General features: G+C 37.1%; 1 protein-coding gene across 2 annotated transcripts; it reads left to right on the forward strand.

Moving 5' to 3' along the window:
* The first annotated feature begins 10,223 nt into the window (after positions 1–10,223).
* LOC120334762 (sequestosome-1-like) lies at positions 10,224–19,052 on the forward strand. 2 transcript variants are annotated; one of them, XM_039402264.2, is made up of 9 exons: positions 10,230–10,430; positions 11,602–11,748; positions 12,487–12,517; positions 12,869–13,116; positions 13,639–13,738; positions 14,454–14,666; positions 15,666–15,752; positions 16,585–16,632; positions 17,498–19,052. In XM_039402264.2, exons 1-9 carry the CDS (start codon positions 10,314–10,316, stop codon positions 17,647–17,649), a joined length of 1,143 nt encoding a protein of 380 aa, XP_039258198.2. In that variant the 5' UTR covers positions 10,230–10,313; the 3' UTR covers positions 17,650–19,052. The 2 variants fall into 2 exon arrangements, with proteins under 2 accessions (XP_077969448.1, XP_039258198.2); XM_078113322.1 differs by lacking the exon at positions 16,585–16,632 and having other exon boundaries at positions 10,224–10,430.
* Positions 19,053–24,155: the final 5,103 nt, after the last annotated feature.

Here is a 24,155-nt window from a genome sequence, read left to right on the forward strand (position 1 = left end):
TCTAAATAAAAAATTACAATATGTGTGTCAGTATACGACAAGTAAGTCATATAAAAATAAACAAAGAAAGAGCGACGTCATAATTCGTTTCAGTTTAAGTCATAACATTGTCTTAAAAATTGAGATACCCTAAATAAAGGGAGTGAGGCAATTTTGAAAACTAAAAATATAACGATCATTATCAGTGTGCGACAAAGGACCGATAGTAATGTTTTTAAAAGCAAGTTGACAAAAATGCCAATTTTTTATAAATAAAAAATAAACTAAGAAATACGTTAAATTAACGTCACAGATCATATTCAATATAGCAATTGAACAAAGAAAATATGACGTCAGAGTGTCATATGAGCTGACAAGCATTTGATTATTGATAATAGAAATAAACAAAAAATGGAACATCAATTTGTTGGTAAAAACTTCAACTTCTTTACTGACCTTCAGCTGCTTCCAATAATGATTCAAAGCTTTCAACCTCATATGATAGTGGTTGCTCCTCGTTGTTGGGTGACGAAGGGACAATCAGGGCCAGAATTGATTCTTCTTGTCCTACGTGAGACACATACAATAGGATAGGATTTACATATTTATCTCGGGGGAGAGGAAAAGTGATAAGACAGCTAAACCATGGCCTCTCGTCTGGTTACCATTCCATGTCGAGTGTGGGGTTATCTAATAATTTGTTTTCGGATACATGGACTTGACATTGACATACTAAATTTAATTGATAAAAGTTGTTAGGAGTTACGAATAGAACGGCCTTTATATCGCAGTATATATCGGCAGTATATCGCAAATTCCTTAATATTCATATCGCGAATTGAATAATATTTATAAACAGCGTGATTACAGGAATAAATATTAATAATTGGAATCTGAAAGTACTGACCTCCCACTGCTCCCAAATCTTCGCTTTCATTCGATTGCTCTTCTTCGTCACTGGGTACCGGTGGAAGCATCAGGGGTTGGCGGGATGATCCGCGACCTGTAGAATAAAAAAGAACTCGTAAAATGCAAATTTTATCAACAGGATATGACTGACTTATTTATTTCAGGAAGAGGAAAGCCGATAAGACGCCCTCATCATATAGCCAACCACGGCCTCTCGTTCGATTACCAATTCATGTCGGGTATGGGATTAGTTATCCAGTTATTTGTTTTCGAAAACATGCACTTAATGGTGGCGGAAGCCGTAGCCGGCTAGCGGATACGTGAACCCCCCTACGGCAGCGAGGAGTCCAGCAATCCTCTCGCACATAACTATCCTCACATGGGATTCAAACCTGCAAACCCACGCAGAACAATCAGGGGTGCGGTCGCGAGTGTATTCCGCACTCCTTAGGATAACAATGTCAGTGATTCCTGCGTATCTGTTGTATGCTTTATCTAAGATGGAATTATCAGTTTTAGGCACGGAGGCCTAAAACCAAAGTTCCTGCAAGTTTTAAGACTACGAGTCCATTCTATAAACTATTTTTTGTTAAGATGCTTCGATTCTTTGAGAAAGGTCCGACTGGCGCCAGATGTTGTTACGATGGAAATATCAAACATCGATATTTATAACAAAATTGATTCATTGTATAGTTTTGTACAGATTATTTCAACTGTTTGCAAGTTACAGCATTTTATCTAAAAAGTTTCCTTTCTATTTATTACGTTTCCAAATATATATATATAAATATATAATAGTGCGAATACTCTGTTTCAATATTTAATTTAAGCCTATTTATTTCTTCTTTTTATGCTGTATTAGACCCTATCTAGAGTGACTATTTTGTTACTATATTACTATTTAAGCTTTGCGTTTTTATTTCGTTTTTCCATGCTGTATTAGACCCAATCTAGGTGTCGCTGCTCGATAACCAGTACTGGTTTTCAGCGTCTCCATCCACTCTGTAATTACTATCCTTATTTTATTCTGCTTGTATATGTATGTTGCGTATTTTCACTATTGGTGGAAAAATAAATTACTGATTACGCACGCATAGTGAAAATAGTGAGTATAAACCCTTCACGATACTCTTCATATCAAGCCTAAATTTGCATTATTCATTACGACTATTATAATGTTGTTCTGAAGTACCTGAACGATTTGACCGTTCCTCAAGTCTGTGCCACCCTAGGGCTGGTCTCGACGGTGGCGCACCAAGTGCTGACAACAATCGTCGTGACGACGGTGAATTTGGTGGAGGTGGAGCTGTGATATCGAAAAGATACATTGATATAATATTTTAAGGGAAGTCGACTCCGAGCCTTCAACTAGACGTAGAAAGACTGCTAATAGAGAAGGGCGATATAGAACTTATCATAAAAGAAATACCTATTAAAAGCGAAAAAGTCACTCTATAACTTATCGCAGAATTATTTCTACGACAGAGACACCAATAAATATAGAACTTATCATAAAAGAAATACCTATTAAAAGCGAAAAAGCCACTCTATAACTTATCGCAGAATTGTGTTTACGACAAAGACACCAATAAATAACGATTGAAACAGAATTTGAAACAGTTATAACGGTTGATGTGTCGTAGTATGTGTTGTAGGACCAAAAACCGTCAATGGCATTGTCAATAGGCCTATGCTACAATCTATCACTTATGACGTACACAAGAACTCGTAACTTGACTTATAGGAGAACGAATTTATGTACAGGAATATAAATAGTAAGAATTCAAGTTTGAATGTCTCACCAAGCTCTCTTCCACCGGCATTGGGATCATATATTGGTAAATACTCTCGCCTTCTTCCTATTTTCGGCCTGTCTCGATTTCTTTCCAAGAATGCCGGAAACATGGAAGGTTGATCATTTCTATAACCTGGAAGTTGTATAAACTACTAGATCATACCAGGCCAAATGCATATTATGAACTAAACACACAAAATGAGTCGTCATAATGTGACACAAGTGACGTCATAATGTGGTTCAAGTGACGTCCTAATATTGGGTCAATTCACGTCATAATATTGTTTAACGATCGAGATGAGAAATATTTATAAATAAATGAGCTATGGAGAAAATATGCTGCATCATATTATTGTTTTGTGTAACGATTTGGATAAAAATAAAACTTGACCGTAGTAGTAGGTGGCAAGTGACGTCATAGTATAAATTTGATTTTCAGAAATGAAAGAGTGTGACGCCAAAGTGTTCTACTAAATTGTGTTCTTCAAGTAATAAAACAATAACAGGAAATGGCGTCATAGTGTGCGACAAATGACGTCATAATATTGGGAATTCGAGAATTTTCTAAATGAAAAATTACAAAATGTGTTAATAGTATACGGCAAGTAAATGATTATAAAAATTATATAAAATTAACAAAGAAAGTGCGACGTCATAATTCGTTTCAGTTTAAGTCATAACATTGTCTTGAAAATTGAGATACCCTAAATAAAGGGAGTGAGGCAATTTTGAAAACTAAAAATATAACGATCAGTATCAGTGTGCGACAAAGGACCGATAGTAATGTTTTTAAAAGCAAGTTGACAAAAATGCCAATTTTTTATAAATAAAAAATAAACTAAGAAATACGTTAAATTAACGTCACAGATCATATTCAATATAGCAATTGAACAAAGAAAATATGACGTCAGAGTGTCATATGAGCTGACAAGCATTTGATTATTGATAATAGAAATAAACAAAAAATGGAACATCAATTTGTTGGTAAAAACTTCAACTTCTTTACTGACCTTCAGCTGCTTCCAATAATGATTCGAAACTTTCAACCTCATATGATAGTGGTTGCTCTTCGTTGTTGGGTGACGAAGGGGCGATCGGGGCCTGAATTGATTCTTCTTGTCCTACGTGTAAATAAATAAAGTGTGAGATACATACATTAGGATAGGATTCACATATTTATCTCGAGGGAGAGGAACCCGATAAAAAAGCTGAACCATGGCCCCTCGTCTGGTTACCATTCCATGTCGAGTGTGGGGTTATCTAATAATTTGTTTTCGGATACATGGACTTGACATTGACATACTAAATTTGATTGATAAAAGTTGTTAGGAGTTACGAATAGAACGGCCTTTATATCGCAGTATATATCGGCAGTATATCGCAAATTCCTTAATATTCATATCGCGAATTGAATAATATTTATAAACAGCGTGATTACAGGAATAAATATTAATAATTGGGATCTGAAAGTACTGACCTCCCACTGCTCCCAAATCTTCGCTTTCATTCGATTGCTCTTCTTCGTCACTGGGTACCGGTGGAAGCATCAGGGGTTGGCGGGATGATCCGCGACCTGTAGAATAAAAAAGAACTCGTAAAATGCAAATTTTATCAACAGGATATGACTGACTTATTTATTTCAGGAAGAGGAAAGCCGATAAGACGCCCTCATCATATAGCCAACCACGGCCTCTCGTCCGATTACCAATTCATGTCGGGTATGGGATTAGTTATCCAGTTATTTGTTTTCGAAAACATGGACTTAATGGTGGCGGAAGCCGTAGCCGGCTAGCGGATACGTGAACCCCCCTACGGCAGCAAGGAGTCCAGCAATCCTCTCGCACATAACTATCCTCACATGGGATTCAAACCTGCAAACCCACGCAGAACAATCAGGGGTGCGGTCGCGAGTGTATTCCGCACTCCTTAGGATAAGAATGTCATGGATTCCTACATATCTGTTGTATGCTTTATCTAAGATGGAATTATCAGTTTTAGGCACGGAGGCCTAAAACCAAAGTTCCTGCAAGTTTTAAGACTACGAGTCCATTCTATAAACTATTTTTTGTTAAGATGACTCGATTCTTTGAGAAAGGTCCGACTGGCGCCAGATGTTGTTACGATGGAAATATTAAACATCGATATTTATAACAAAATTGATACATTGTATAGTTTTGTTCAGATTATTTTAATTGTTTGCGAGTTACAGCATTTTATCTAAAAAGTTTCCTTTCTATTTATTACGTTTCTAATGTATATTAGTGCGAATACTCTGTTTCTATATTTAATTTAAGCCTATTTATTTCTTCTTTTCATGCTGTATTAGACCCCATCTATAGGTGTCGCTGCTCAATAACCAGTACTGGTTTTCAGCGTCTCCATCCACTCTGTAATTACTATCCTTATTTTATTCTGCTTGTATATGTATGTTGCGTATTTTCACTATTGGTGGAAAAATAAATTACTGATTACGCACGCATAGTGAAAATAGTGAGTATAAACCCTTCACGATACTCTTCATATTAAGCCTAAATTTTCATTATTCATTACGACAATTATAATGTTGTTATAGGGTACCTGAGCGTCTTGAACGCTCCTCATGTCCGTGCCACCCTAGGGCTGGTCTCGACGGTGGCGCACCAAGTGCTGACAACAATCGTCGTGACGACGGTGTATTTGGTGGAGGTGGAGCTGTGATATCGAAAAGATACATTGATATAATATTTTAAGGGAAGTCGACTCCGAGTCTTCAACTAGACGTAGAAAGACTGCTAATAGAGAAGGGCGATATAGAACTTATCATAAAAGAAATACCTATTAAAAGCGAAAAAGTCACTCTATAACTTATCGCAGAATTGTTTCTACGACAGAGACACCAATAAATATAGAACTTATCATAAAAGAAATACCTATTAAAAGCGAAAAAGCCACTCTATAACTTATCGCAGAATTGTTTTTACGACAAAGACACCAATAAATAACGATTGAAACGGAATTTGAAACAATTATAACGGTTGATAAATAATAACTTGGGAGTAAAGTCTTCATTTTAAACTCGAAGACTCTTTAAAAATGTTCCCACAAAATTTACCTCCGATTGATCTTATCTTCGAGTCTTTTACATCCATCTTCGTCCTAAATCAAAATGTTGACAGTTTCGGGAATAAGTGTGAGAATTTAATTTTGTTGGTATTCCGTATCAATACCACATGCGCTAACGTCAAACTGCGTATATTTAGCAATTATGTATCTCAAGCTCAAAGTCAGCACAACATTAGGTTCGTGGAATATTGTTTTGACTAAAATTTTTGTTTACATCCAACTTCGTATCGTCGTATCCTCTCATGGATATACCTCATGCATCATACTATCTTGACTTGAAACTCACACAACAACATATAGAAATAGAGGTACTCCTGAGGTATGCGCACCAAGATGGCGCACAACCTGAACTCAGATTGTGACCAGGTTAGGGTTCAGGTTATGCGACATCTTGGTGCGCATACTTCAGGTGGTACGAAAAATATATTTAAACGAAGGGTGATATCTCTTACAAAATGAAAATAAGTTGTCAAAGATAAATCGGTGTGTTCTTCAGATCAAAATTAGAGTCGCAGCTACAAACCAAATTAACTTAGCATACTTACCCACTTATTTCGCCTTTGAATTTGCCTTTATAAACAGGACCATTGTTATAGTGTAATGTTCTTTGTTGGTTGTAGTGGTAATGGTGTTGTACTATGGTAACACCTGGAGCGGGGCGTTCGTCAGGACCAGCTACTGGAGGAGCAGGTTCTGGTGCTTCTTCAGGTTCAATGTCTTCTATGATGGGTTGCCCCCCAATCACTCTCCTTGATTGAGCATGTTCTTCATGCTGTAAGTCCGAGATACCGGGTTGTTGGGGATGACCTGGAAGTTCACATTGAGCAGCTGGGGGTGAAGGGTCACCTTCACTAGAATTAGAGGAAACATTTGGTTCTGTCATTATTATATAAATCTTGGAATGCTAAAACAAACAACAAAAAATGCGCATTTTATGATTTAACACATTACAGAACTTCATTCCATAAGTAGCCATAGAGAGTTGTAACTTTTGTGGCTAACAGGATCAAATTATTTAAAGCAAGCATAGGACATACGGGTTGACACAACAATCTCTTTCAAATTGTGTAAATTCAAAGTGAAATGCTGGAAGAAATCTAGATTATTTCAGATTACGATGGCTAAAAATATGCACCAAATGATTTGTCTTGTGCATAAACCCGCTGCAAAGTTTTCATACTGATACACGATTAAAACATTATTCCAACTTGTTTAAAAATATAGAAAAAACATGTGCCTATTCGCGACAGTAAAAGCGCAATTTATACATTATAGTAGGGCTACTCAACTGGCGAAACTCGGTCCGAATCCGGACCTTCCGAGTATTTGATTCGGAACCCACCTAATTCTTTATTTTAGAACATTAGCCCCACTTTAGATATGTGAAGGTTTGCTTTTAATATATGACTTTTATAGTTTTAAAAGTTATTATATTTAATCGAAAACTATTACTAAACAAAATATGATTTCATATATATAATTCAAAATATATAAAGTAAGTCTTCGTAAAGGTATAAATTGCATCCTTAATCGCTTTATTTCCATCTCTGGTAATCCACACTGACAACTATCGTTTTTTGTTCTGTAAAATACCAACTTATTCCACGGGTTGTATGAGACAAACACACACGCTGCACATTTATAGAGTTCCCTTCATATTATAAGGCATGTTTATTAGAAGAACCAGTATCTCATGATATATATGTCAGACACTACATTTACAGATAATAATTTATTTTTTGATAATAATATACAGATAATAATTTGTTTTTTGATCTATTTTGAGTTATTTTGGGCCAAGTTAAACGTTTCGCTAGAGGTGGAATTTTGATAATTATACAAAGTATGGGAACACAAGTCTTCGTGGATTCACGTAATCATTACATTCAACAACAGCAAAATACACAAAAATAAAAAGTGCTCTCTACCTCGAACTCGTCGCCAATAGTACGCTTACGGTCGTTAAAATACAATCGGTTGTAAAGTATTATTGGTTTCAAAGTCAGCTCTAGTGGAATATGTACCAACCATGAGCCTTAGTTAGACAATTACTGAGTTTTGCATTCGTCTTAGGCCCATGATAAGTGAATGAGACAATACCTGGATAATGTATGGAAGATAAACTGACATATCGAAGACTACTTCATGGACGACGTTAAACAACTGCCGATTTGTATATATATCTTCGACTCGTGCCTGGTAAATGACAAGCGGAAAATTTGCGGCGGTCGACGATACGTACCTAATTTATGACATGACGCGACGCAATTTATGACGCGCGACAAAGTAAATATTTTTTGGTAATTGCTGAACTCTTCGACATCCCTGCGCCATTAAAATCTATGCATCTGAAACGAATAACTGGTTAACTGATCCCATTCCCAATATGGGCTGGTACGGGATTCGAGGCCGTGGTTCGCTATATGATTTTTTCTTTTCGGAATTCACATTTCGTAATGAATGTGAATAAAACATGGAGCAGTTGGCGGCAGGTTACCGGTATACGGTAGGCTATGTCGCTATTGTGACGAATATGCCCTATTCTGAATACGGACTGGAAACAGCACAAGAGCTCGTGGTTCGCTATATGATTAAGCCGTCTTATCGGCTTTCATCTACTCCAAAATTCAAACCCACCAATGAAACGTGGGACAATCAAGAAAGATATTTGAAGTACGGCATAGATTGCCTGAGAGAGAAACAGGCCATCCAAACATACACAGGCCGCGTCTATCACATCAAATTGATTGACACCATCTGTATTTCACCATATTTTGCACACAAAATAAATTCGTATGAGAAAATATATCAAACGTTCCGACCCACCGCGTGACCATAACACCGTAAATATTTCGGAAATTGATGAACTCCTCGACGTCCGAGGTCGATTACCTTTTCCTCGGTCATCGAATCTGCGCATCTGGAACGAGTTACTGGGCAACTATTCCTCGATATTACCGAGAGGCTGTGGTTTGCGAAGTGATTATTTCGTCTTAATCGTTTACCTTTCCCCAGAATGAATATGGAAAAATATAATTGTGTACTGACAGGAACTAGTCTATTCATCGCCATATGATTAGGAGTATAAATTTATCTAGTATCGAGTAATGGATATTAATAAAACATAAGCAGATAAAAGCATAGGCCACAATGTATTTGAAGTACGGCATAGCTGACATGTGAAGTAAAATAGGCCATTGAAACTCACGCAGGACACGTCTAGCATAGCAAAATGATTCACATGACCTTATTTCACCATATTTAGCACATGAAATGCGAGGTAAAACCCTCACGAATGTTCTAGAAAAAGAAATTACTAATATATTAAACATTACGAACCACCGCGCGACCATAACACAGTGATAATTCCGGTGAATCCCCTGGTCACGAGATATCTCAAATTACACGTCTGCAAATATAATAAAGAAACAAAGAACAGTCATCGTCACGTGATCACGTTGTGCAATCAAAACAAAGTGGCGGCCTCCATGTTTTGCTGAATCACAGACAAAGAACGTTCTAGAAAGAGTTATTTTGGATATAAATTCGCGTGACTTCTGTTGGCCCGAGGCATAGTCTTGAAAATATTTGTTGACGAGACACTGCGTTGCGTTGTTTTGCCATATTGAAGTTAAATATTTTGATTTTAGAATATATATTTTTGCAGCTAACCAATTAAATGTTATTTTGGTATTGGCATTTCGGCATTCTGGCATTGGATTGACATTGAATGTGACGGCGCCTGTGCCGAAATGTCAATACCATTAATAACATTTATCCTAATTGGGATAAATTTTAATATTGGTATTGGCATTTCGGCACAGGCGCCGTCACATAACCTCGAATTGTTGTTTTTATTCTTCACGAATTTCACTCATCCAAATTTTACAAATACAGAAATAGGCTTCAACCGTGAATTTTATTTTCTTGGTGTTTATGTACGATGTTCATTAATTTATTCTAGTACTGTAGTATGATTGATGTTTTTCCATTTGTGTTGGTGAATAGGCACAAACGCTGGTTACAGTCAGATAGTGTTTGCTATAAACCTTTATCTTGGTTTTGCCCATTTTCCTGATCTTTCCGTCGTCATTATTTAGATTTTATACATAAATCTGCAGTTACCAGGTTACGGAGTCAAGATAATAATGTTGAAGTGTAATAAGCAGTTTTCATACTGATGTAAGGTAGTACAGTAGTACCGGTACCGGTAACTTTTGTTTTTATTTTGTTCCTACAAAATATATTATCATGATGGTGAAGAAATACTGATTACTGAACTATTAAAAAGTGGTTTGCAGAGCAAGGTACCTACCGTACACAATAATTCCTGAATTCTGTGAGTAGAGCATTTTTCAGCTTTCCTCTCAGCTGGATTAATTTCAGAGTCTACAAAAATCCGATTACAATATTATACCTACATCTACATGCATTCCAATCTTCTTTTCCTTTCAATATTCTGATATAGCATTAGGATACAATACTTTACGATTAAGTACGAATTGAAAGCGTTATTTAGAATAGAATAATGTCTCTACAATATAAAGCATACCTTATCAAAGGGAATCCGAACAATGTGAAAGAAATTCGTCGTTTCACGATTGATACAGACGTCTCGTCAAGCTATGACTATTTGAAGAACAAGGTAAGAAAAACTTGGGATAAAATACATGAATTTGATAGTGGATAAAGCCGGCGCCTACCAGCATTTATGTAAACCACCCTACAGCGATGACAAATCCAGTAATGCTCTTGCAACTGACTGGTATGACATGGAACTTAACAAATTTTTTAAAAAAATGTATTCTACAAAACGAAAAATAATGGGAACAGCTTTCAGCTGGAGCGAAATGAACAATTTGTTAAATACTGAAATAGCCCTGTGTAGCCTTGTCATTTATCTGTTAATTGGGTCATTTTATTTTTTTTTACCTTATTTGTAAAAAAGGCAGTTAAAGCTTGCAATTCAGTACTCTTTCCATTTTTAGTTGATTGAATGTGGCCTAGCTTTGTGAAAACTTGTATTAAAACTATGGCACAGTTCTCCAATTCCAAGATGTCCCGAAATTTAGTTCTATAAAACAAACACATAAGCGTCAAATTGCGCCATGCTTGTCTGCATAATAATATAAATGAATTGTAACCGTCATGTGCCCAAATTTGCGTTTTTTGGCTGCACTCTTGAATGCTACAGTAAGACTTTTCATTTTTCGGTATACCGAATCAATTTTTTCCAATAAACTCAGTGGTTGCAAATTTAGATGACGTCGAAATGGAGGCCCTGACTGTCTTGTAAAGGTGGGGTTTGCACTCACAGTTATATTTGATGTCTTTCAATTCGGGGTTTTTTTTGGAATCAGAGTACAGTATGTCTTCTGGTTACGACGGTCCCGACAAACGCTGTTTCGTGGTTACGAACGCACTCCATAAAAATATAAAAGATAATACTAATTACTACAGAGCCTCTACCATCTACCTACTCGAACTTCTCCACCATCTTATTAATACTGTACTGTATTTGCTTTTATTCATTTGATATGGAATTGTTTTCTGTTTTTCTAATAAAGTACTATTTTTGCATTATTTGTACATTTTATTTCAGTACCATACTTTACAATATAGTACGATATGTATAGAGTAATTATATATAATGTTTCGACTTACACTGAAATTCGGGTTACACGGCGTCTCAAGAACGGAACGACGTTGTAAGTCGAGGACTCCCTGTATTGTGTTGTACTGGTCTCGCATGCTTGTTTTGCGTAACCAAGGATAAAGTTCTTTTCCAACACTTTTCATTTTCAATATGTTAACAGGTTTCTTCAGTGTTCCCTAACATCGGTGAGGCGTACACTCTGCATTACAAAGATGCTGAAGAGGATTTCATTTCCTTCAGTTCTGATGAAGAATTGATGCAGGCTCTCGGTCAAATTAACGATGGATTGTTTCGTCTGTTCGTGAAGGTATGTAGCTGCTACAGGGGCGTAGCCAGGGGGGGTGTCGAAACTCCCCCCCTTTTGAAATGTAAAAAAAAAGCATATCATACATAGCGATTTATAGTAGCTTGAAATGCTTTTTACACCTTCAAGACTCATAAAAACACACATTTTCTGGCGTTTGACCGGTCCTAGCTGTTTCGATCTAACTTGACAAACAGATATTGCAGAACCCCCCATTTGAAATTTTTGGCCAATGCCCCTGAGCTCCTACATAAGATTATACTTTTTACAGGCATAATAATTAGTCAAGCGTGACTGGGCAGCATTGGTACTGTATAGATAATATAAGGTTCTTCTGATTAGTGAATCCTCATAATATATAGTGTCTATAAAGTCTTGAAATTTTTTAAAATTACAAAGGGAACTTATCGATACCATATATTGTTTTGGACCTCACGTGGTAATAAATGAAGTTAAAATACTTGAACAATTCCTGAATGAAAAACAACAAACCTGGTCAACATATATTGAGGACTGACTTCATGACAAAATTGAAATTGTGAAGGGACTTCATGGAAACTCTGTATATTCTTGCAAGGATGATGATAGATATATCTTCTAATATGATTCTGTTTGATTCTGGCCCAATAAATAAATCAACCATGACTGGGCAGCATTTCAATTGCATTATTCTATTTTTTTAATCCAGGTATTCTAAATCTGCTTCAATTATTTTTTAAACTTTGTTTATCTCATTTTCAGGTTAAAAAAGATGGAAACAACGGCGAAAATGGTAATTACTTTTTAAAATTTCGCTCATGCCTAGACAGGGTTGTTTAAAACTGATTGAATATCGAAGTATTTGAATACTTTTTCAGCAAATTTTAGATTATTCCAAATGATCGCCACTTTTCGCTGCCAGCCACGTGATTTGTTTTCGAGGGAAATCTTCAAACAATTTTCTGCGCTTTTTCATGTATTGTAATGACGATTAAAAAGAATCGGCACTTTGATTGTTTGTTTTCTTCGATATTACAAAATTATATTTTCGAATGTTTCTGAAGATTTTTAAGTAAGAGCCTTAGTTGTTGAGAGAACCCAAAAAATATTGAAATAATTTTTTAACAATAAATTCCTTTTTCAGCTACAGGAGAGGATTTCTGCAGAGGATGGAAGAAATTTGCGAAACAGTTTGGGCATGGCCATTACCCCCATGATCAAGGACGTTTTGGGTTCCCCCCACGTCCCCATGGACCTCATCATCCTCCACCCCCTCCTCATGGACCTCCTCCACATCAATGGCAGGGACAGTTTGGATTCGCGCCCCCACCACACCCCCACTCATGGGGGTTTGGCCCTTGGGGTCAGCAAGCACCTGGCTGCCATGCACAGGTACGTTCTTTTGAGATAGGATTTCATATTTGAACTGAGGGAGAGAAACGCTGTCAAGATGATTTTTGATATGGCCAGCTATGCTCTTAATCATATTATGTCATCAATAGTTGGTTTCATCTTAACATGGATTTTAGAATAGACTTAAAAACAGTTACCACTTGTGTGTGGAAATAGTTAAGATTGACTCAGACTCGTCATCAATGATGAGCTAGAGACTTGCTAGACTTGAGACTCAGATGACTGTTGACCCGAGGTGGTGACCGTACATTTGAACCCATGTACATTTGAACCCATGCGTATATCCACGGGTTCAATCTATATGCGGGTGCTAAAACCCATGGGTTAGGGTTAGTATGGGTTTAACTATCCGTGAAACAAAAAAAATTCCATAGGTGCAATAGCATACAGGTGAAATTGTCATGGGTTCAAATGTACGTGGGTTCAAATGTAATGGAACCACCCGAGGTTTAGGGACGTCTGCAGTCCATAGCATTAAACCATTATTGTCTCTCATTTCAGGCCCAATCTCAAACCCCAGGAGCTGAAGCAAGCTCATCATCCAGTCCTGATGGAAACACTCAACACCAAGAACAATCACAGGGATCTGCTAGTGAAACAGGTAAGGTATATAGGATAATACTATATAATTCAAGCAGGGGTCAAAGGTCGTTACGCTTGAATAGAGGGGTTGGTTTTATCTGTATGTTTAGCCACAAAGAAGTGGAATCTGTTGATTTGGCCCTCTGTTAGTGCAACGTCTTCACTCAGAACTAGCAGCTACTATATCAGTAAAGGTCGACTCGGCATTTACAGTTTGTCAATGCAAACACCACCCCATGTATTACACCCTGGGGCAGCAATTCCCAACTGGGGGCCTGCAACTGGGGCCCTCAATGGTGCCACAGAGCAGTTGAAGGGGTGGGGGTCCATAATGCAAGGCGCAAAAATGATTTCCACTTTTCCCCTTACAGGAAAACTCCCCGTTGTTCCTAGTTTCATCGTTTGATAAGGTTATTTCATAGAGTGTTTTCACTTTGTAGAGCATGGATTATTTGAACATAGTGGGGCTTGGAATCTGTCAATCAAAATAACACTATAAATACTACTGGAATGATAAACAAGGGGGCCATAAGTGCTAAATGCCGTTCGGAAGTGGGCCACAAGCCCTAAAAGGTTGGAAACCACTATCCTGGGGCATGAGTTTTGAAGCTGAGATATTTAAACCATCTTTTCTAGAAAAACACTTACGCGGTGGGGATTTTTTACATGCGATGCCGGCATAGTTAAATTAAAAGTTTTAACCACTAAGTCAAAATATATTTTTATCAAAACAGCACAAGCATACTTAAGCTCTGTCGGTGAAGCGGTCGCTGGATTTTTGAAACCACTGGGAATTGATGTAGACATAGATGTTGAACACCACGGAAAGAGAACAAAATGTGCCGAGAGTGAGATAAAAAAGAAACAAAAAGAGGACGAGGAGAAGATGAGGTGTGGAGACGAGCAGCCTGCGTCTTCGCAAGAGACTCCACCAAAGACGACTGAACGTAAGTGACCTTTGAACTCCCTGATCATTTTAAGTTTGGGGTTCATGGTCTCGATAGCTCTTGTTACTTGGGTCAGATGGGTGCAACCCGCGGGCCAAATGCAGGCCCACAAGGAAAATTTGTGCGCCCCGCAAAGAAGGGCTAATTTGGAATAGTGTGCCGCCCACAGAACAAGCTTTTAATTTAGTTATCTGGTACTTGCGAGTAATTCAAATCCTTTGCTTCGCAAAGCGTGTACCCGAGTACAATTTAGGCCTATGGCGTTGAAATACCCTGACAGCTAGCTTATACGAAGCGAACAACGCATGTCATAAGATCACTAACTAAAATTTTTGGGTACTCCCGAAGTATGTGAACTAAGATGGCGGACACCGGAACATAGTATGTGTACCAGGTTAGGGTTAGGCCATTATTTTATTCTAGTTTTCATTATTTTAGTTGTATTTCGAGTTCAGGAACTAGCCAAGTGACTGCCGTATTATTTGTACCTGAAATTATGGCTAACCCTAACCTGGTACACATACTACGTTCTGGTGTCCGCCATCTTGGTTCACATACTTCAGGAGTACCGATTTGTGTGCCTGCAACTACTAGAAAACTTATGTTAAATATAAGTGCGGCCCATGGTTTCACCCAGCTATTTGTATTTGGCCCTCCAGTATTTAAGGTTGCATACCCCTGACTTGATTGATTGGAGATTTCCTCTTTTTTTTAAACAACTGAATGCCTCAAAGTCGGAAGCCGGACTCTCAATAGTGATGATAAGGTATTTCCATAGTGTGTGTACCAGGTTAGGCAGTGTATCAAGTCCTTGCTTCGGAGAAAAAATAACTGGCTTACTAATCTCATACCCGACATGGACTGGTAACCGGACAAGAGGCCGTGGTTCGCCATATGATTAAGCCGTCTTATCAACTTTCCTCTCCACCGGATTAAGTATGTAAATCCTATCCCATCCTTGATAGCAAGTCCCATCTAACCATGTTTTATTTAACACAGCCTCTGCACCAGAAAATTCCACCACGCCACCGAATGAAGCTGATTGGACAGTTGTGCAAGATGAAGATGACTCAGAGATGCAGACAGGTAATTTTTAATCCATGTTTTTAAAATGCATTTCACTATGAACAAGGCTCTGTACAAGCTTCCCTTGATAATTAGGAGTTACCATATATCAGTGGATTTCAAACTTTTAAATCTGCTCCCTATTTTTAGAATTTGTCAAGTCTCGCACCCCACCTCAAAAATAACTAGCTAACAATAAGACGCTCATAAACATGCTCCACGCTAAGGATAATGAAGATACAAGCACAACAGCTCTCTGCATCTATATACAATAAAGCAGTGTAAATATCCAAAATAGGATAGGAAAAACCCCTCAAAAATTGTCTATTCCTTGCTATAAGTGCCTATGTATATATTTGCGAATGTCATAATCCATATCATTGTCCTGATTAAGTTTTTCTGTAACAAAATTCAAAACGCTGGCAAATAATATCGTTTTCTAATACGTGTTGCGCCATCTTTATTTTTGACATAACAGTGTCAGTTTTGCTGGACTTCTTAAACTTGGTTGTCTGCATCCCTGGGGGCTTTAAACTTTTTTCTTGGGGTTACATGCAACAATTTTGTTAGGTAGCATTTGTGATGGCAAAATTTAAAATAAATTGACTTTAAAAAGTTTGATTAAGATATTTTTTTAGGATGCTGCTAATATGTGAATATTAAAGCCTAGCATTTGTTGGCATAGTTATGAACTAAACCGACAATTTGGTGCATGAAAATTATGTTCTCTATTACGATAGATATTATTGCCAATTATTTATTCGGTCAGAATAATTTCATTATGAACAGTTGGGGTTATTGCTGCCAGGTCACACTTCATTGGTATTTTATTCAACCTTTTTTTTCATTTTAGCTTCTGAGAAACTTGAAACAATGCATGTTGACTCACCAAGTAATATCGGTATGTAATATTGTACAGTATTTCACATATCTAACCTGGGGAAAAGCAAACGCATAAGGCCAGTCCATGTAGGACAGTGGTTCTCAAACTTTTTAAGCCGCGCCCAATATATTAGAATTTGTCAAGTCTCGCGCCTCACCTCAAATATGACTAGCTAACAATAAGCTTCAAATGCCAGATAGTAAGGTGAAAGTATGTTTTATTCAAAAGACACATTGAAAATTTGTGGATGGAACGTAAATATCCAATATAAAGAAATGTAAATATCCAAAATAAGGTAGGCAAGATCAAACCTAACAAATATTTTTATTTTCAATTCGCTTCATGCCCCCTCAAAAAAACTCTCTACGCCTCCCCCTGTGGGGCGCGCTCAATCGGTAGCTTGCTTTGAGCAAACTTCCAACTCTTCTATCAGTAATCTTCATACTTTTAGTTGAGGTTTCGGGACCTTGCATTGAGCAAACTTGCTTGCACTCTTCTATCAAAAATCTTTCCAATTTTAGTTTAGGGCTCGAGACCTTACCTTGAGCAAACCTGCATTTCTTCTATCAGTACTCATTCTACTTTTAGTTGAGTGCTTCGGATTAGGCCATAATTTTATTCCGATTCTTCTCATGCTTTCCGGTTGAACAGAGAATATTTTAGTTCTATTACGAGTTCGGGATCTGTCTGTGTTAGCCAAGTGAATTTACCCCCTGCCCATGAGTTTCAGTCCCTTTACACAACTTGATGTGAATTAGGCGAACAAAATTAGTTACCTCCATATTGGTACACATACTTCTGGAGCACCCTTTTATCAGTAATTCTTACAATTTTGAAGGGCCTTTTTTTGATCAAAATCTTATAACAGTTCTTTTTTTTTTAGATCCACGTCTGGCAGTCGCTCTGAAGCAGATGTTCGCAATGGGATTTTCAGATGAAGGCGGTTGGCTCTCTCGTTTATTGGAGGCGCACAACTACGATATCCCGCGGGCTCTTGATGCAATCCAACCTGGTGGCGGCAGCCATAGAGCTTAAAGACTTCGATTGACAATTTCTTACGCCTAGTATGACCCATGGATAGATTGATCATAATGAGACATTGGTTCCCAACCTTTTCTGATATATTCCTCCTACATTCAAATTCATGCATCTGAAACAAATAACTGGCTGACTATTACCATACCTGACATGGAATGGTAACCGGACGAGAGGCAGTGGTGGACGGTGGTTTGCCATATGATTAAGCCGTTTTAGCGGATTTCCTATATCCCAGGATAAATATGTAAATCCTATTCTATCTATTACGCATAAGAACCCTGCTATTTGCTTAATCCCTGAATAATTCTCAGTCAGTGTTTAGTGGTTTAATAAAGTGGTTTCTGGTATATTCGAGAAGGTTTTTGTGATGTTATGGCATCCAAGTTTTATCATAAAAATACTTCATCCTTGAATATTATGATCCCATAAAAACTTTTCGTGTGAATGCAGCTTTAGATTTGAGTTTTTGCGGTGTGAAAATTTTATATAAATATTTTTGTCATTTTCAAAGATATTATGATCCTTCCATTCATGAGTTATACATGGCCATTCAAGAATTGTATATATAACTCAATTATAATCCAGAAAACACCATAGTACTGCATGTTTGGTGAAACTATCTATCTTTAATGTTTATTATATATCATGAATGTTTTTATGTGTGTTGTCTATAATTGTTAAGTCAGAAAATACCTGGTCCACATCACACTATGTGCATTTTAGTAACCAAACTTACACCTAATATTTAACTCAATTGCTGGATTAAGAAGATTTGCTATGTGTATCACTAAAATCTGATTTTGAATCATTTGAGCACATTCGATATGTGTTATTTTTATGTACGGATCACTTACTTGCCTGGTGATTTCGGTGTTTCCAATAACATTGCCATCGAGTCTCTTTGGCTGCTTGCCTGGAGCCTTTCTCAGAAGAAGAAAGCCACATTGTTTTCTTATGACCAAAACTGCAGTATCCCCAACTATTTTCATTCATGTATCCACATTAAATTGGGGGAGAGTTTGTGTGTAAGAGTTAACTAGACTACCTTTCATTCAATGAAATTTATCAGTAATTAAGGTTATGTTCCTAATTGTTTCTAAGATAAGTACAATTTACGCCTTTTTGGGGCAGTTTTTTTAAATGATTTGTGTCACAGCTGTCTGTTTTCAGCTTCATTGCACTTACAGAACTTTCATTTTTCCTTTAAATATCTGAGTTCCGAGATATATATAAGTATCGTCATTATTTCCTTTTTGCTGCCCTTTGTTCCAGGGCTGTGAAGTCGGGGGAAAATTTACCCGCTTTGGATTAAAAAAATTATGTCTGCGGCCCCGGAGTTGAAAAAAAAATTTTGACTGTGGCCCTTGAAAAAATTTAATTTTTGACATAATGTAAACAAACGTTCTTGAATAGATTGTTGGGAACGCTTGGTAAAGAAATTTTGTTTGAAAAATAGAACTATGGACTATGAGTTTAAAATATTTTGACGGCATCTCTTGAGAAAATCAAATTTTAATTACGAAAACTTCGACATAGGCGAACCGCCTTGTATGTATATGAATGGCCCGTTGGGAATGCTCTGCGTTTCTGTACAAAATTTTTACTATTTGTTCTTACTAAAATTTACTGACTATCACTATAAGTGTATCATATTTCGACTCTGGGCAATTCAAAATTGAATTTCTGAGCCAGGGTGAGGGGTTTGGGGGAATGATGTAAGGGAGTTGACCAAATGACTCCGACTCCACAGTCCTGCTTTGTTCTGTCTCTCTTCAGTGGGTGTCTCCATTATTGGGTTGAGGGAGGGGGCATAGGGGTGTTACCAGTCAGTTCGTCCAATTATTCCGTATTTTGCCAGCAAATTTGGATGTTTGTATTTTATGAAATGGTTTAAGACCTCCTGGCACCTTAGTTTTTTCTTCAAGATAAGTGTCTTTTACTTCTCAGTGAGTGTCTATAAGTGCTTGTCCTGTGGCGGTTGCCAGTAACATTGCTCAGAAATGAGGTTTTCTTCATGTAGGGCGAGCTGTTACACCCAGAACATAGGAAGGTGTCTTCTTTACTATAAATAATCACTGCAGATGAATAATACACTTCACCAGCCTCCTTCCTATTTTCCAATAATGGCAGCTTTTTGCTTCTGTTTTCGTTAGCTGTTTTTTCTGTTCTCTTGAAAATAATATGGAATGTACAGAAAATAATCTGTTTTTTACATTCAGGGGGGGGGGGGGGGGGAGGAACTGGGGGATTCACATTTTACCCGAAAATGTGCAAAGAAGCGTCCTTATTCGTCTGGGATCCAGGACAATAGGTTTGGAATATGTTACCGTACACTTAAATTCCCGTTAATTGCACAAATCCTCACTACAGTACCTAATAAACGTACGGAACCAGTATATGATGAAAATACCGGCAGTGTTACACTTTGTAGCTATTTTGGGTTAGGAGTTTATTAATCTCTTTCAGTGTAAAAAAAAAACTTCTTTTTCTAAACATCGTACGTGCCAGGATCAGTTTCTGGATTAGGCAGCGTTTCAATCCCTGGCAATTGGCATGTTGGGACACTTTTTTTCTTTTTTATATTTTGAGCCCTTTATTCTGCACATTCACATGACTTTACGGGATTAATGCAGAGAGGGGTGAATGTAATTTTTATTCAGCGACTAAGAAATTCCCTTGCGACACACATCTTACCACCAAAATGCTTTGAAAAACGTTTGTCAAGTGTCCCACTGTACCCCACTTGTGGGGCACATTCGGACAGACCCTGGGGCACAATGGGTCATTCTGTTAAAATTCAACGAAGTATGCCCTTAAAAATAAGCAACCAATCAGCATAATCGTCTAAAGAACATGGAGACCTCAAATTTAAAGATTTAAGATTTTTAAAATCAATGTTCAACCGAAATATTTCAGATATTTCACCAAAAAATTCGCTTACAAATTAAATTATTTTCTAATCCGAATCCAAATCTGGAAATATTTTTGATTCTCGAATATTTTTCATATTGGTCCATGAGTCGAAAGATACCATAATTTTACATAAAAATATAACGCATCTCTAGGTCTCTAAGCACTTGTTGTATCAAACACTGTCTAATTTTGCCTTGTAGGGCATGTCCCACTGAACCCCGGTCCATTGTTCCCCATATGAAACAAATATTTTCGGATCATCCCACGGCGAAATTTGGAAGGCACATCCACTCGCCAACGTTATAAATATTTCACAGTGGACTATAGCTGAAAGATATCAGACGGTGGTTTGTCACGTTGAAAAGGCTAAGTTAGAAAAAAGAAAAAACTGGAACGGTGAAATTTTAGTTTCAACCCCCCAAAACCAATTTCACCTCATAGCTTGCGTCGCTCTACCCATCCGCTGTCCGTTTGCGGGGACGTTGTAACTCATCGAAGGGCGGATTGAAACATCAAACCGCGGACCGGATTCCGAATATAGTATTAGTGTTAGAGTTGATTTTCCACTGTGCCCCGTGTCCCAACGTGCCCCACCTTCCCCTACCCTGGCCTAGCGATAATAATGTTAGACTTGACCTATGGGCATCACATGTCACACACTTCCTGTCCATATCTGAAGCCTACCCAAGGTGAAATTAAATTGTGTAACAAAAAATTAGAACTGCAACATGCAATTGCAGACATTATTGCTGAATAATATTGTTCATTTTCCATATTATTTTAGTTTATATAAAAATCTAATAAAAAGACTAGTTACAATAATTTATGTATATGTATAAGGTCGTCTGGGATGACTTGTTATTGATTTATAGATAGGATTAAATGGTATTTAGTACCTAATATTGTTTACTGCAATAATGTTTTTTATTTTATAGAAGTCAAAAAAATGGCATGTATAGAGTGATCTGAAATGTGACATTGTTATGTATTGCAATGATGTATTGTTTCTTGTTTGATGTTTTGATTTTAATCGATATTGTTTATTGCAATATTGTTTTATTTTATAAAAATACCTGACATGGACTAGTAACTGGGTGAGAGGTCGTAGTTTGCCATATGATTAAGTCGTCTTAGCGGCTTTTCCTCCCCCGGGATAAATATTTAAATCCTACTGTTGACACGGAGGTTAAATACGGGTGCCTCGCCCTCAGCATCAATTTCGCAGTTGTGCTCTTTCACATAAATTTCTGCAATAATACGTTTGTAATATTTATTTAATATGAAATCAGTTAAACAGTGGAGACGTGCCGTTTAGTCTAGGACACACAGAATATAGAACTCAACAGCTTTTATTGTCTATCGATGTGTGGTGCGATTGGCCTAAACATGAATACGTCACACACATCGTGAATTTAAAAACCAGCCAATCAAAACGTTGTCTACGACTCTACGTGACACTTTACAAAGTCACAACCCATAACCCACAAGCCATTCCACCAACAAGCCTAGTTACGGTAAGATATATTATAACTGACATGAAAAATTGGAATTGTAAAAAGGACTTTGTGGACACCCCGTATATATCCTACCGATTTGGGCGATACTATTAAGATTTAATGTTATATTACCGTGTAGTTTAGGTTGAAGGATGTGAGATATTATATTAGTCTGTTAGTGTGGTTCAGTCTAAATTCAAATTAATTAACATCATAAAAATTAATATTGAATTCAGTTAATATATTTCGTGATATACCGTAGATAACTTATCCCTGTTGTGTTCAAAAAGATTGTGAAACATTGATGAGTGTAAATCATGCATTTATAAACTGTGCATGGATTTGGCGCTATGTGAAGGAGTGTTTATAGAAAGGCAACTAGTAACACCACTAAAACGGATATGCCTCTAGTGGTTTTCGATCGAGCTAGTATTCCACCAGTACAGTCAAGGGATTCCGCAAGTTTATATTTAAATCTGAGTCTATATCAGACATGGGCAAAGTACGGCCCGCGGGCCAAATCCGGCCCGTTGGGTAATTCAATCTGGCCCGCCTGATGTTGACACAACCAAACTGAAATCAAATTTTGATGTTTTAGCTAAAATAGCTCAAGTAATTTGCTGAGATTGCGCTCAAATTAGATTTGACACGAGGCGTATTGTTTTCTACCTTTGCTATGTAACACTGTTAATATTGTTCATAAAATGTAACTTTTTACGTCACACTTTTTTGGCCCGTCAGTCTAAATTGGCAAAATTTTTGGCCCCTGGTTTAAAAACCGTGCCCACCCATGGTCCATGCTGTTTAATTGTGATCAAATGCCAGTAAATTTCGCCACTATTATTAAACTTGCTTTTCTAGATCGTTTTTTGCCAGTATTGCGCTAATGGGCTTTCTTTTGTATCAGAGGTTCTTGAACTTTTTAACCCCCTTTTAAGAATTTGTCAAGTCTCGCACCCCACCTGAAAAATATCTAGCTAGCAATAGGCTACAAATAGCAAGTAGTAAATCGAAAATATCTTTTATTCAAAAATGTGAAATGTTTATTGAAAATGTGTGGATGGAACGTAAATAATGAAAAGTTTTAGAAACAAATAAGGCGGGCAAAATCATATCTAACAAATCGTTTTATTTTTATTCAGCTCTAAGTCTCTCATTGTTTGATCATGGCCATAGCTATTTTAGTCAAAATCTAGGGACTTTAGTTGGGACCTAATTTTGAGTAGTTGTTTGTGCAGAGTCTAGTTCAGAGAGAATATGTTAAAGAACACTCAATATTCTTGAGTAATTGCTCGTGCACTTGTACTAGTTACACAAGTAACTAGTTGTATAGAATGAATGGATGAATACTACCTAGTTGTAATATTAACATCTTTGTTTAAGTTACAGTTGGTTACACTTCAGTTACATTGCGTAAAAGAAATGTTAAAGTAGCCCAGTTACCTTTTGCATAAACTCGCCCCAAATTTAATGTGGATATTGAGAAACATACATGAATGGAATTGTTTGGGGGTAAATGCAGATCAGACGACAGGAAACAATGTGGTCGAGTTATTTTTTCTTGAGAAAGGCTCTAGACAAGCAGCCATGGAGACTCTATAAGTCTATAAGCTGCAATGTTATTGGAAACACCAAAATCACCATGCAAGCATATAGTGTTGTATGTTTGGTGAAACTATCTATCTTTATTGTTTATTATATATCACGAATGTTTATATGCGTGTTGTCTATAGCTGTGAAGTCAGGGAAAACACTCGATCCACTTCGGACTTTGTGCAGTTTATAAACCAAACTGCTGCTGAAATATGAATTCAACTGTTGAATTAAGAAAATTGGTTTAACTTGATCCCAAAAACAATCGTTTTATTGATTTTGGATTTACTTACATGTCTGGTGTTTTTTTTTAGCTATGTGACCATCAGTGACTGCCAGCCTAGAGCTTTCCTCAGAATAAAATATACAAAACACATTGTTACCTGTCATCTGAACTGCATAATCCCCAAATCTTTTTTTATTCTCATATGTTCCTCAATATTAACATTGAATTGAGTTTGTGCAAAAAGTTAACCGGACTACTTTCTCTTTCACTCAATG

This window comes from Styela clava, chromosome 1 (genome assembly GCF_964204865.1).
Source record: "Styela clava chromosome 1, kaStyClav1.hap1.2, whole genome shotgun sequence".
Classification (NCBI taxonomy): Eukaryota; Metazoa; Chordata; class Ascidiacea; order Stolidobranchia; family Styelidae; genus Styela; species Styela clava.

Bases quoted from the DNA above. Each gene is read 5' to 3' on its own strand.
- LOC120334762 (XM_039402264.2), top strand. From the start codon at position 10,314: ATGTCTCTACAATATAAAGCATACCTTATCAAAGGGAATCCGAACAAT. The intron at 13,739-14,453 runs GTAAGGTATATA...TTATCAAAACAG, and splicing joins GGGATCTGCTAGTGAAACAG to CACAAGCATACTTAAGCTCT. The intron at 15,753-16,584 runs GTAATTTTTAAT...TTTTCATTTTAG, and splicing joins TGACTCAGAGATGCAGACAG to CTTCTGAGAAACTTGAAACA.